This window comes from Poeciliopsis prolifica, unplaced genomic scaffold (assembly GCF_027474105.1).
Source record: "Poeciliopsis prolifica strain line A6 unplaced genomic scaffold, Auburn_PproV2 SCAFFOLD056, whole genome shotgun sequence".
Classification (NCBI taxonomy): domain Eukaryota; kingdom Metazoa; phylum Chordata; class Actinopteri; order Cyprinodontiformes; family Poeciliidae; genus Poeciliopsis; species Poeciliopsis prolifica.
Genome location: NW_026562431.1, coordinates 2,404,530 through 2,418,015, shown reverse-complemented (window position 1 = coordinate 2,418,015; position 13,486 = coordinate 2,404,530). Strand labels below are relative to the sequence as shown.

General features: G+C 41.2%; 3 protein-coding genes across 3 annotated transcripts; all 3 read left to right on the top strand.

Annotated features, from left to right (window-relative positions):
- On the top strand, nucleotides 1-3,152 carry LOC129379221 (dehydrogenase/reductase SDR family member 13-like). Its single transcript, XM_055059888.1, has 5 exons — nucleotides 1-181; nucleotides 256-374; nucleotides 579-702; nucleotides 1,121-1,447; nucleotides 2,250-3,152. The coding sequence occupies exons 1-5, from the start codon at nucleotides 58-60 to the stop codon at nucleotides 2,504-2,506; spliced, it is 951 nt and encodes a 316-aa protein (XP_054915863.1). The 5' UTR covers nucleotides 1-57; the 3' UTR covers nucleotides 2,507-3,152.
- A 105-nt stretch (nucleotides 3,153-3,257) lies between these two features.
- LOC129379184 (dehydrogenase/reductase SDR family member 13-like) lies at nucleotides 3,258-5,279 on the top strand (the record flags this gene model as incomplete). Its single annotated transcript, XM_055059833.1, has 3 exons — nucleotides 3,258-3,355; nucleotides 3,421-3,539; nucleotides 4,457-5,279. Coding segments are annotated over 3 exons (474 nt in total), but the record flags the coding sequence as incomplete, so codon positions are not given.
- A 1,304-nt stretch (nucleotides 5,280-6,583) lies between these two features.
- LOC129379220 (dehydrogenase/reductase SDR family member 13-like) lies at nucleotides 6,584-12,562 on the top strand. The gene is made up of 5 exons (XM_055059887.1): nucleotides 6,584-6,786; nucleotides 6,852-6,970; nucleotides 8,788-8,911; nucleotides 9,770-10,096; nucleotides 11,714-12,562. The coding sequence occupies exons 1-5, from the start codon at nucleotides 6,663-6,665 to the stop codon at nucleotides 11,968-11,970; spliced, it is 951 nt and encodes a 316-aa protein (XP_054915862.1). The 5' UTR covers nucleotides 6,584-6,662; the 3' UTR covers nucleotides 11,971-12,562.
- The last annotated feature ends 924 nt before the right edge of the window (nucleotides 12,563-13,486 follow it).

Below are 13,486 nucleotides of genomic sequence, written 5' to 3'. Positions count from 1 at the left end.
GCTCCAACTCCATTCTCAGGCAATCCGCTCTCCTGCGAAGCTCAAAGGTGCGAAACAATGTACGCCGTAGTTTTGCTGGTCTGCTTTCTCATAGCTGCGTACATCTTCCATGAGACGGTGGTGAAGGGGAAGAGTTGCACCAGCAAAGCAAAGTTGCATGGCAAAACCGTGATAGTGACTGGTGGGTAAAGATTTAGTTTACGTAAAGTTTCTATATTTTTTCTCTTTTCTTTTATTATTTCTTTCCACCTGCAGGCAGCAACACCGGCATAGGGAAGACCACGGCCATAGAGCTGGCAAAAAGAGGAGCCAGAGTGATCCTGGCCTGTCGCAGCAAGCAGAGAGGAGAAGCTGCTCTGCAGGATGTCAAGAGGGTGAGAGTCTGCTGGTCATGTCTTTGTTTCTAACCCAAATAAAGACAGTATGACACTGGCACTACTGAGACAGAATTGTGTTCTGTCTCATATTATAGTGAATAAGATTGTGTGCTTTATTTATTTGGTAATCTACATGTCACTGCCATAGATAAGGACCTATAGTTTAAGAGCTGACTGATTAGTCTTCAACGTCTATTTCAGGAGAGCGGCAGTAATCAGGTGGTGTTCATGCAGCTGGACCTGGCTAGTCTGAAGTCAGTCCGCAGCTTTGCAGAGAACTTCCTGAAGACAGAACCCAGACTGGACATCCTGATCAACAACGCGGGTAGGAGTTCTGTCCTCGGCCTCGATGATACGCCACTCGTTGACAGTTTCAGGAACCCCTATGAGGACAGAGTATATTTAAAGAGTAATTTTGTCCTACAGAGCCTAAAGGCTTCGATGTAACGTCGTCTGAATCTGAACAATTGACATGGCTTCGGTATAAACCTTTCAAACAACGACGCAGTCCACCTTGAGGGTCACCCTCACGCTTCAGTGTACCCTCCTGTCTCAGAGACCTCCCCACATCCGCTGGTTGGGTTTCAGGAAACAGCATTCTCAAGAAAATAACGCAGTTTTCATCACGCCTCTACGTCAACGAGAGCCGGTTTCGGCATGTTGCATGACGTCTGTCGGGGCCTTAATACTGTCAAATTTCACCCATACCTTAGGTGACAAGGATTGTCTCTGTTTCGCTCTAGGTCTGTTCATATTTGGTCGAACTGAGGACGGGTTCGGGATGACGTTCGGCGTCAATCATCTCGGTCATTTCCTGCTGACCAACCTGTTGCTGGACCGACTGAAGGAGTGCGGACCGAGCAGGGTGGTGAATGTGTCGTCTGGCGCGCACAACTGTGGAACAATAGATTTTGACTGCTTGAACACTCACAAAGATCTAAGGACTGGGACATCATTTGTGTCCGGCCAAAGGGTTTATGCAGACAGTAAGCTGTGCAACGTTCTCTTCACATACGAGCTTGCCAAGAGACTGAAGGGGACCACGGTCACCTGCTACTCCCTCCATCCAGGTAAGCTACACAGGGATAGTTTCTTATTCAATCGATTGACAAGCACAAGTATTTGACAAAGACTAATGAAAATGTGAGAACAAGAATATGAGTGACAAGGCACATCACTCAAAAGTTCAGTAAATGCAAAGACTTTTATTGATCACTTTGATCTCCTGTCTTGAGGTTAACCTGACACAGACAACTTTGGAAATGGGAAACATACATGCCATGTTTGTTCTGAAGAGTTTGTCTGATCCTGTTCCGGATCCTGTTCTCAACAGGAATCTTAATGTTTGTATTTCTTCTGTCACTTTATGATGTTTTTGCCGTTTTCTTTGTTTATTGTGTGATCTGACCCCAAGTTCAGCCGTTTCTCCTCGAGAACGTTGCCTGTTCCCTTCATTACTTTTTCATTTGTGAACATTTCTCTGAAAAATAAAGGGCTCCAAATCATAGAAGCTACCCTGCGAGGTTGCAGACATAAAAAATACATGGTCATCTCATAGGCCGCATGTTAACAAATGTTTCAAATATAACAGACCTTTTTTTCTTAGATTTGTTAGATTACCTCAAGTTTAAGCAGAAATAAAATGGCCAACAATACCGTTGAAATTGTTTGGTAAACTTATTGCAAGTGGCCCTTAAGAGATAAAATAAGAGGCTGTGAGTTTTCATTGTAGTCATTTTGCATCGGTCAGATGATATCCAAAGAACGAGTCTTTTCTACCAGCACCTTGATTTGACTACACATGGCTAAAACTGCTTACCACCAGTCTATTTATTTTTGTGCTGCAACCTAAAGCTTTGGATCTTCCCACAGGAGTCATCAAGACCGACATCATCAGGAACACGAGCCCCGTTTTTCAACTGGTCGTGTTGAACATTTTACGATTTTTCATGAAGACCCCTCTCCAGGGAAGCCAGACCACGCTGCACTGCGCCCTGCATGAGGGCATCGAACACCTCAGCGGGCGCCACTTCTCCAACTGCACCGTCAGAGACGTCCTGGCCAAGGCCAGGGATCCGATCACGGCGAAGAAGCTGTGGGAGATCAGCGAGAGATTCTGTGACCTCTGAAGAGCGTTTGACGAGAGCAGTTTGTTTTGGACAAGAGACTCTCAAGATGTTCACTTCAATTTGTTTGCAAAAATAGAAACCGAGACCAAAGTTGACACTTTGATGTGACTTTTCTTTAACTCTTCAGACATTGTAAAAAGTGGAAGGGAATTAACTTAATTTAAATATTACATAACTTATGATCCATATGTGGAATTTTAATTAGAGTGTAAATAAAGAGCATTTAAATAAAGCTGAGAGCATTGAATAAAGCATAGAAATGTTCCTACTGGAGGAAAACTAAGGATGTTTCTGTTGCATCCTGTGTTTGATCAGTGATCAGGTCAGATCTGGTTCTCCTTACATCCACCAAAGGAAGGTCAATGAAGCTTGTGCTGCTAAGTAACTGGCTGGGCTTTGCTTGGGTGAAGTTCTTGAAGCGGCTCATTTTTCACACGCCATAAAACATGAACTTATTGCCAAAGACCAGCTGGTGCTGTTTTTAGAAGCAGTAGAAACCCAAATGGAAGTACCTAAATGTGCAAAATGTGAATCTTGCATAATCTGGCCACTTAAAATTGAATGAAGCTGAACTTTACCACACATATCATTATGAATGTTTGATCTGTCAACACCAGTTGGGCAGGCCAGCCCAACTCTTAAGAATTTCCGGTTTTGTGCTCTGCTGCAATCTGATTACTTGTAAGTCCAGCCACTCAGGAAGAGGCTGTTTGTTCTCAAAACAATGTTCTGGATTCTGCTGGTGCTGTGACTCGTCGTTCCTCGCTTACATTTTCCGTCGAGTTGCAGTGATAGGAAGGAGCTGCAAGAGCAACGCAAAGCTGCGTGGGAAAACCGTGATAGTCACCGGTGGGTGAAGTTTCTGCTTTGTAGATATGATGTGCTTCTGGTTTCTGACTGCCATCCACCTGCAGGCAGCAACACCGGCATAGGGAAGACCACGGCCATAGAGCTGGCGAGAAGAGGAGCCAGAGTGATCCTGGCCTGTCGCAGCAAGCAGAGAGGAGAAGCTGCTCTGCAGGATGTCAAGAGGGTGAGAGTCTGCTGGTCATGTTTTTGTTTCTCAGTGAAACTGGGAAGAAAAGCTGCACAATGAAGCAGGATTAGACTGAAAATAGAGGGAGAGAGAGAGAAACTTTAGTGATGGTCATCAAGTGATAGAAATAGCACACCCTATGATAGCTTGTGTGTTTTCCAAATTATTTTGACACGTAGATATTTTAACATCGAAAAAGTCTAGTGATCAGAAAACAGCAAAATATACAACAAAAATATTGCCTTGAAAAGAATCTGATAAATCAATATATTCCAATCAATGATCTTAATGTGTGCAGCTTATTGATACAAATCACACTTCATAAAACTAACCAGCATCCTCAAGGAGCCCAAAGCAAACAGAAATGTTTTCAAGAGCAATATTTGTGGTGCTCGAAATCCTGATCCAGGGAGTCACAGCCATGCAAAAAAATAAATAATAGTTTATCATAATTTTTATCCTTATCACAATAGTACCAAAATATGTCAAAAATATTATTACCACTTAAATTCGGTAAACTCAGATATTCAGTCATTTGACATGGTCAGATCATTGCTTGTTTTGAAGGTTTCCCTCTTATAATGCTCACATATTTAACTTATGCAGTTGTTATTTTAGTGTGTAGCGACAGCCGAGATACTTGAAGTCACCAAAGAAAAAGTGCTTATGGGAGATTATTACACTTAATGTTAATTATATTTATTATGATCACTTGCGGACAAACAGGTCCATTTTGTCCAGTTTCACTATTATATTTTAGAGAGTCACATTTTCACATTATGTGAAAGTGACAACTTGTGTTGGACAGAGAAAGCTGCGTACTCGTTTTCCCTTTACAGCGGTAAAATAAATTAAGCTTATTGTTTCCCTTGACTGCAAGACCAGGTAACCAAAAAGACTTTATGTTCTCGCAGGAAGCATCTTGACTGAACTGCAAAGGCACCAGAGGACAATTGTTCAATTGACACTAAAGAACATTGAAAGATTTATCTTCAAGACCGCGCTCCAGGGAAGCCAGACCACTCTGCACTGCGCCCTGCAGGAGAGCATTGAACACCTCAGCGGGCGCTACGTCTCCAACTGCACCGCAAGAAACGTCTTCGCCACGGCCAGGGACGATGCCGCCTCAAAGAAGCTGTGGGAGATCAGCGAGAGGTTCTGTGGCATCTAAAGAGCGTTTAATCCCTTTTAACTCATGTTACACATTTTACTTGAGATTTACTTGAAGCAGACTTTAAACCAAACTCTCCATGAGTGTTTTGTTTCCTCTAGAGAGAGGAGCTCTGGAATGACGTGAATGTAAACGTCTCACATTTAGAAGTCAAGCCAGCATCGGTTTTATTATTTGCACTTCTGTTTGAACTGTTAAGTGTGTTTTGTACCAAGAGATTAAAAAGACAACTTTGTACGAATCTTGTCAGTTCCCTTGAAGCTGCTTACCCTGGAAGACTAAAAGTAAAAGTTTTTAATTAACCAAAGGTGGCAGCCCACAGAGGGGACATTTTTTATTTTGTTTTGTTTTGGTACTGTGGGTGAGGTGTACTGGTTGCCCTATTTTCATCATTTGTCATTTTGATTATATTTAGTCAGCAAAGCCAAACACGAGCCTAATACAAAAATGACTTAAAATACGAAAAATGCTGGCCAAAAAATATCTGAGACGACAATATATACACGGTGTGCTACTGGCAATGTGGTTATGAATGTGAATATAAAAGTTGGTGCAACCAAAGAAGAAATTCACATTGTAGCAGTTTGTCAGCCTTGAAGCGTTGATACAAATAAAGAGTAAAGACAAACTGGAAGAGTTAAAAGGAAAATCAGAAAACGCTGCAGTTTTACGTTCCAGACCAAGACCTGCTGTTCTCATCCTCTATGATGAACCGACTAAAAATAACAGGGCAAAGTTGAACCATTGTCCTCATACCTGCCTGAATAAACACAGCTATTGTTATCAGCTCAGGTGCGCTAATTTATCTTCAAACATGACACGGCGCAGTGGAGGAAAGTGCATTGTGGGAAACTAGACAAAAAGTCCCTCAGTCATTGCTGCATTTGTCATAATCTTTGGTATGAATGACAGCATAGACGTGGTTCTCAGGGTTAAATGTGCTGACAATGTAGGAGCATAAACCTGATTCCTGACAACAAAAACTAACAGAAATTTTTTAAAAATTCTTCATATCGGGCTGCAGAGCACGAGAACAGAGATAATCAAGGCTAAAAAGCTGTAAACAATGTGGCATCGATCAAAAATTAGTTTGAAAATGCTAGAAGTCGAAGCGATAGCTGTGATCAGGTACATGAAGCGGTCGTACCGCGTTGGGACGTGGGCGTCTCGTTTTTGGCTGCTTTTCAACTTATGAACGCGAATTAGCACTGTGTACACAGTTCAGCTAATAACTGCCATGCAAGTAGTTCAGCCATGAACACAAATTATTACCGTGTACATGGTTCACCTATGAGTAAACTAACCTTTATGCTACTTTTTGGAGATTGTGCAACACTGCCAACAACCAGCAGCAGAATATTTAAGCTGAGAGACACAAGCTTGTCTTTTCTATGAGGATATTTGATAATTTTAATAATAAACTGTTAAACTAAAATTAGTGCCGTTATTTACGATAGACTCATGTCTGTAGAATCAGCTTAGATAACCTCAGTAGTCGTCATTATCTCCACTATTCTGGTATTTACATCATTTTTATTATTATTTGTTGATTCCATTCATTTACAGTTTAAAGGAGAAAAAAAAATCTTGCAGTGACTCGCAAAAGTTTTAAGAACTTTTCCACATTTTGCCACAGTTACAACAACAACCATGAATGTGTTTTGCTGAAATTCAATGTGAACGACCAACACCAAGCGGTGTGCAATTGGACAGGCCTGCAAAAGTATCAGCAGCCATGATTCAGCAAAACACACCCAGCATTATGTCAACAAGCAGCTGTGTGGGCCGGGCCAACTCTTAAGAATTTCCGCTTTTGTGCTCTGCTGCAATCTGATTACACGTAAATCAAAGTCCAGCCCATTCAGGAAGAGGCTGTTTGTTGGAATAAGAGCGAGTGAACTCTGCAACGGCTCCCACTGCTTCCTCAGTGCAACTCAAAGGCAGGAACAATGTTTTGGATTCTGCTGGTTCTGGGACTCGTCGTCCTCGCTTACGTTTTCCGTCAGGTTGTGGTGATAGGAAAGAGCTGCAAGAGCAACGCAAAGCTGCATGGGAAAACCGTGATAGTCACCGGTGGGTGAAGTTTCTGCGTTGTAGATATGATGTGCTTCTGGTTTCTGACTGCTCTCCACCTGCAGGCAGCAACACCGGCATAGGGAAGACCACGGCCATAGAGCTAGCGAGAAGAGGAGCCAGAGTGATCCTGGCCTGTCGCAGCAAGCAGAGAGGAGAAGCTGCTCTGCAGGATGTCAAGAGGGTGAGAGTCTGCTGGTCATGTCTTTGTTTCTGAATGAAACTGGGAAGAAAAGCTGCACAATGAAGCAGGATTAGACTGAAAAGAGAGGGAGAGTTCAAATGACTTTAGTACTGGTCTGGTCAACAGCGTATTAGGGCCGATGTAGATCTGGGGGAAAAAATAGTAAATTAAATTTAGTAATTTTTCTTGAAAAAATTACTAAAAATCAATCTCAGTTTGAGAAGTCAAAAATTTGTTAGAAAAAGATATAATTTAAAACTTCTATTTTTTTTGGCAGAAAGTTTTTAAAACATTCATTAAAAAGGTTTTATAAAATACATTTCCTATAGGAAAGAATGTATAACACACAGATATTCTCATATAAAATGGTCATATTGATATATGTGCATGTGGTTGGATCATGACTCATCATTTTCCCCTGTATAAAACTCAGACATTTTAACTTGGTGACTTTTTTAAAAGTGAACAATATGGTGAGATTTAAGTTTAATTGGACCTTTAGATTCTCTAAATAAGCTCAAATCAGTCATTATCCTGAACAGAAAATAGAGGAGCCTATTCAAAACTGTTCAGTCCTAAATGGGCGAGTCCACCCAGCGAGCGAACCACAGGATCGGAAAATTACTCTTCAAAAACAGTTAGATGTTATCACACAGCCTGAGGCTCTTGCTGCTGTTTATGTGAAATATCATTCCTGTACAAACAGGACTTGGTCAAACTGACCGTGTTAACGCCACCATCCTCTCTCATACAACGTCTTCAAAACACTTTAGTGGATTTCTTCTGGTCTGGACGTCACTGGCCTCATCTGCAGCCTTGCACTTGCCTGTAGATGAGGGAGGGCAAGGATTTATCAACATCGTGTCGCGGATCACGGCTTTCGGGCTTCAAACACTGCAGAAGTTGTTGTACGGTGTTGGACTACCATGGTTGGATACGGTGCGTCTTCTGCTGAGGACGTAATGGACATGATCAACATGTGTTTTCGCAGAGACAAAGATCTTGGGATTTGACTGGTCTCACCCTTTTCCTACCAATCCGTGCTCAGAAGATTGTCAGCTTTGAGAGAGAGACTGATTCAACACCAAGAACGTGGGCTTTTGAAGAGCCTCTGTTTGAAAACAGTTTCTTCCCGTCACAGCTCCTCTCATCTGGTACTCTAAGATCTGAGATGAGGGCAGCAGGCTGTGTGAAGCTGGGTCATGTGGTGAAGCTGTATGCGGCCAGTCTAACGGAGAATCCACAGATACGATCCAACAAACTTGCGCTGAAGTTGAAAGAAGAGACCTCTCTGCTCGATTTCATCAGAGCGTTGGCGGTCCCTGTACGGGCGGGTGGGGGACCTCCGGTGGAGGATTGTGATTGGGGCCAAAGCTACTCGCAGGTATCTGACACACCTTAATCCTGGCGTCAGAGTTTACTGCTGTTATCGTTCTCAGGACGAAACATTGCCTCATTTATTTATTGAATGTTGAAGACTGAATCCTCTTCTTGTTCTTTTAGGTCATTTGTTTGGTGAGTTTGGTGAAAAGTTTTCTAGCTGTATTTTTCTTTATGGTCCACGGTTCATTGTACAAGAAAGAAATTTATTCATGTTCTATGAAATGTGATTTGTGAGACTGCAATGATGTTTTGTGATCGGTTGACATGGCCTCTTTAGTTTTTCCTTTCTGATTTTGTATTAATGTTTGTTTTGCTGTCTGACATTTGGAGTGTGAAATAAAGGCAATTTCAAACTGAACTCCGTTTTCCGGTACGTAGGCAGAGACGTAAAAGTTGCTGCCAGATATTAGCTGACTCGTCGATGTCTGTTCCAGGAGAGCGGCAGTAATCAGGTGGTGTTCATGCAGCTGGACCTGGGTAGTCTGAAGTCGGTCCGCAGCTTTGCAGAGAACTTCCTGAAGACAGAACCCAGACTGGACATCCTGATCAACAACGCAGGTAGGAGTTCTGTCCTCGGCATGTTGCGATTTCAGCAAAACCATCAGCAAACCCCATACTTGATCTGTTCTGTGTCACAAATTCTCAATATCCAGTGCTGGGCAGAGCTCTGGATATTAGTTAGCACCGCTTCGACATATTTTTACTCACGTAAAGGTAAAAAGTATTTGTTGAAAACTTCAGTTGTTGAGTAACTGATCAAATTATCAATAATTTAATATTTTAAAATTGGAACCAAAATATATAGTTAGGAAGAATCTCTGTTTTGTTTTGTTTTTTAAGGACAATGATTTATATAAACAACAAAAAATAGCAAAGTAAGGCATCATAAGTTTCTTTGAATATAAATATTATAAAACTTTAACAGAATCTGCAGGTGTGTGTCTACATGATTACTTTTTGGGGCGTTTTGGGACGTCTGGGTGTATGACAGAGTAAAGAATAAATTATCAATGAAGTAAATGAATTCTTCTCATATGGAGTGTATCCAAGAGCCCTGCGGTTATCCTGGAGGACCTGCAAGGATCCACAGAAATATTTTTGTGGAACAAATTTTGTGTTGTGTGTTCAACAACTATGACCCTAATGCAAAAGGAGCAAAACAGTGGAATTATTAAAAAATACTGAAGAAAACAAGCCATAAAAAGTAGAATTTCTAATTTGCCACAAGCAATGCAGACACAGAAAACATAAAATCAGGAGCAGAGCTTAAATCCACAGCATAGTTGGGATTTTTATCTTTAGGAACATTTTTAAACTATGTATTGCCGTCCCTCCGTTGCATAATTACGCGTTACTTTGTTTGGTTCCATGGAAAAGTGACAAGTGTTATGAAATATCAACGTGGTTTTGTCCCAGGTCTCTACATGATGGGCCGAACGGAGGACGGGTTCGGGATGATGTTTGGCGTCAACCATCTCGGTCACTTCCTGTTAACCAGCTTGCTGCTGGACCGGCTGAAGGAGTGTGGACCCAGCAGGGTGGTGAATGTGTCGTCGACGGCACACAACTGGGGAAGAGTCGACTTTGATTGTCTGAACACGCACAGAGATCTGAGAGTAGGAACGTCACAGATAGACGGCTTTGGAATTTACGGCGACAGTAAGCTGTGCAACGTTCTCTTCACCCATGAACTCGCCAAGAGACTGAAGGGAACCAAGGTCACGTGTTACTCCCTCCATCCAGGTAAGAACCAATGCAAGAGGTTCTTGCTCACCGCAAACGGTGGATCTCAAAGGTTATGTCCACATCGCAGCACGAAATGACCCAAGTCCGATATTTTGTGAAATTGGATTTGTTAGAGCCGGTCGTTCATATTTTAAAATATATTCGATTTGTAAATGATCTTCAGTGTGAACTCCAAATGACCTGAAAGTGTCCTGCATGCACAGTAGAGGGCGCAATAACATCACACGCAGAGTGTGCTCTGCGTTTTGCAAACTGCCATAAAAAAGAAGAAGTAGTGCTCAGTGTTTGTGGAAGGAAATGTAGATGCTAATGGTTCAGCATAGCTGAACATTTCTTATTTCATGGAAAAACTGTAAATGCAAAATTGTGTGCATGTTTTTTTTTTTTTTTTTTTTTTACATTAGCAGAATGTAAAAAATCACATTTCAGAATAAAATCCAGCTAGTAATTGCCATTGGAAATGCCACAGTTTACAAAATGTTTACGAAAGACTGAAAGTATCTCACTGGACAAAAGTTATCAATCTGGAGAAAGCTAGACTTTTGGTTTAGAGATGCCTTGGAACAGAAAATAATCATTTGGGACGGTGTGGTGATTTGGTGATCTTAAAAAATCAAATAAAACTCTGTTAAGAGGACGAGATAGAAACCAGACAGTGAGATTGCAAAGACCTCAAAAGCAACCGTGAGGGAGCTGCAGAAATGATGTTCAACATGTAACAGCAGTCTGTTGTGATTTTCACACGTCTATACAAATAAAGTTACAGGATGGAATCGTTTTTACATCCAGGCCAGATTAAAATCTCCTCAGACTTTTCCAGTCCAATGAAACTAAACTGAAATCTGAGGACTTTTTTTTCTGTTTGTTTGTTTTGGATCTGAGCGTTCTGTCAAAATCAGTGAAGTTAATAATTCCAAATGTCAGTCGGTGTTGAACTCTGTCAGGCTAGAAAGCTGAAAAGGGAATTCATTTGGCAGCATTGGAGCAAGTCAAAGAATAAAAAACAAAAGAGAAAATAAACTAAATCCAAAAGAAAATCACACACACGTCCACAAGCCATGTCCTGGCTTGTAGACATGGAGGATGTGGAATGTAGACAAACTCATTCAGAAGAATGATAACAGCAGCATCAGTTTACCAATGTGCCTACTTCCCTGACTCGACTGTTTTGTATTTGATTCACAGTGTAGTGTACAGATTCCTTATAGTAGAGTTCAGTACAAGTGGTACATGCAGATTTTTAATTTTAATACGAGGAATGCAGAAAAACTGCTAAGTCTCAGATTTTTCAGAGTTTTTAAAATAAATACTCAATTTGTAATATATTTGTTAAATGTGCATTTATAGCAAAAAGTTATGACAATGAATTGGAAAAGTCATCGACTTGTTGCCATATCTGTCCTGTTTTTTGCAATCCTTCCAAACAAACCATGTTGTTCGTTTTGTAGATTGTGTCTGGCCTCAAGTTAATCCATTCTCACTGACGTAAATGATTTTCACTGCTTCCCAGTACTAAGAAACAAAAGTGCTTCAAACGATGTACTGTAGAATATGACCAAACAGGTGTTCACTTTGAAAGACCAGGTAACCACAAAAGACTTTGTGTCCTCGCAGGGGGCATCAAGACTGAGCTGGCCAGGAACGCGGAGACGTCCGTTCAGATGATTCTGTCCTTCTTTGGAAGGTTCTTCTTCAAGACCGCGCTCCAGGGAAGCCAGACCACTCTGCACTGCGCCCTGCAGGAGGGCATCGAACACCTCAGCGGGCGCTACTTCTCCAACTGCACCGCAAGAAACGTCTTCGCCAAGGCCAGAGACGATGCCGCCTCAAAGAAGCTGTGGGAGATCAGCGAGAGGTTCTGTGGCATCTAAAGAGCGTTTAATCCCTTTTAACTCATGTTGTTTGAATAAAATCTATTATTTCTTAAAGAGTATGAATATTATCGACACCTGCTCCTTGTAAAATATCAAGAATTGTAAGTTTAACTTACAATTCTTGAGGCCTATCACTGGCAAATCGCAGAATTCACTGTTTTGTACATAGGAGATCATTTCCTTTTCTGGGTTTGGCTGCTTTTATTGTTCATCTATTGCTTTTACTGATGCTAAAAAAATTAAATAAATAAACATACAATAATAGCTTTATAAAAGTTGTACTGTAAAGAATTAAAGAGTCTCTGTTCATGAAATAATTGTTCAAATTATGTCTGACCCTCTGAGTGTTTTGGATTTAGAGGAAAAACGATGTACATTTCTAGATTGCTATTCATGCCAAATTTAGTCCAGCAGAATTCATGGTGAACTCTTTCATAGCCGTTCCTGCCAGCATGAAGTCGCAATCATTTAACAGTAAGCAACATCTTGGTGAAAACGAATCAGACATGTCAAACAGTTTACTTCTTCTCTGACCTTATTGGAAATATATTGCAATTAAAAGTGAATTTCATGCATCTCTGAAATCATTATCTACCAAGTTTAAGGTGCAATGTAAAATATGCAAATGACAGAGGTCACCAAAATACCCATCACCAGTCTGATATAAATTTGAAGCATAAATTATGTTACTCTATGTGTTTAAAAAATATCCTGACTGAGATATAAAAGAAGTCTACCTTAAAAGGATTTCATAAAAAGCAGACAATGGTTTCCAAACACTTATCACTGTCCCTTTACTAACCATTATGACTATTTTATTTTGAATTATGACTATTTTATTTTGAAGTTTGTATAAATGTTAAGACCTGGAAATGGCAGGAAATAGTGTAGAAAGGCTCACTTTGCATCTAAACTCCTCTGCAAGAGATCAATATGTTGTCTATTCTAACAGTTAAAATAGATAAGATACGTTCAGCTATCATATACACAACTAAACAAATGAACATGCTCATGTTTGGGACATTCCCAGCATGTACATAAATGACTTTTGAGTTAGGCTGAAATTGTACCCAAGCAGACATTTCATCTGACATGTGAAAAACAGATTAGAATTCCTAGCAAGGTAAAGGCTTTTCTATTTGTTGACAGCTCAAGACACAAGCAGAAAATGTCTGAGGGAGCGAAAAAGCTGCAACACCGACACCCATGTTATGTCCCAGAAATGTGTCAGAGGGGTGGGGGTGGAAGACCACCAAAGGCCTGCCGGCCATCCTGAAAAAACTTGAAGGACTCTAAGAGACAGGGATGAATCACTCCCACTGCTCTCACTCTGCAGACGAAGCCTGCAGTGTTGCACGCTTTAACTTTTCATTTGTGTGACCGATCTTGTCCATTTCCGTCTGGACCTGTGCCACACAGCGACTGCAGTGGGCATCGGGCAGGAGGCGGAGTTCTCGGGTTTGTCCTGGACGGTTCGCCAACCCGCTACGGTGCGACACAATTTGACTTTTAG

Bases quoted from the DNA above. Each gene is read 5' to 3' on its own strand.
- LOC129379220 (XM_055059887.1), top strand. From the start codon at position 6,663: ATGTTTTGGATTCTGCTGGTTCTGGGACTCGTCGTCCTCGCTTACGTT. The intron at 8,912-9,769 runs GTAGGAGTTCTG...GTTTTGTCCCAG, and splicing joins CATCCTGATCAACAACGCAG to GTCTCTACATGATGGGCCGA. The intron at 10,097-11,713 runs GTAAGAACCAAT...GTGTCCTCGCAG, and splicing joins GTGTTACTCCCTCCATCCAG to GGGGCATCAAGACTGAGCTG.
- LOC129379221 (XM_055059888.1), top strand. From the start codon at position 58: ATGTACGCCGTAGTTTTGCTGGTCTGCTTTCTCATAGCTGCGTACATC. The intron at 182-255 runs GTGGGTAAAGAT...TTCCACCTGCAG, and splicing joins CAAAACCGTGATAGTGACTG to GCAGCAACACCGGCATAGGG. The intron at 1,448-2,249 runs GTAAGCTACACA...ATCTTCCCACAG, and splicing joins CTGCTACTCCCTCCATCCAG to GAGTCATCAAGACCGACATC.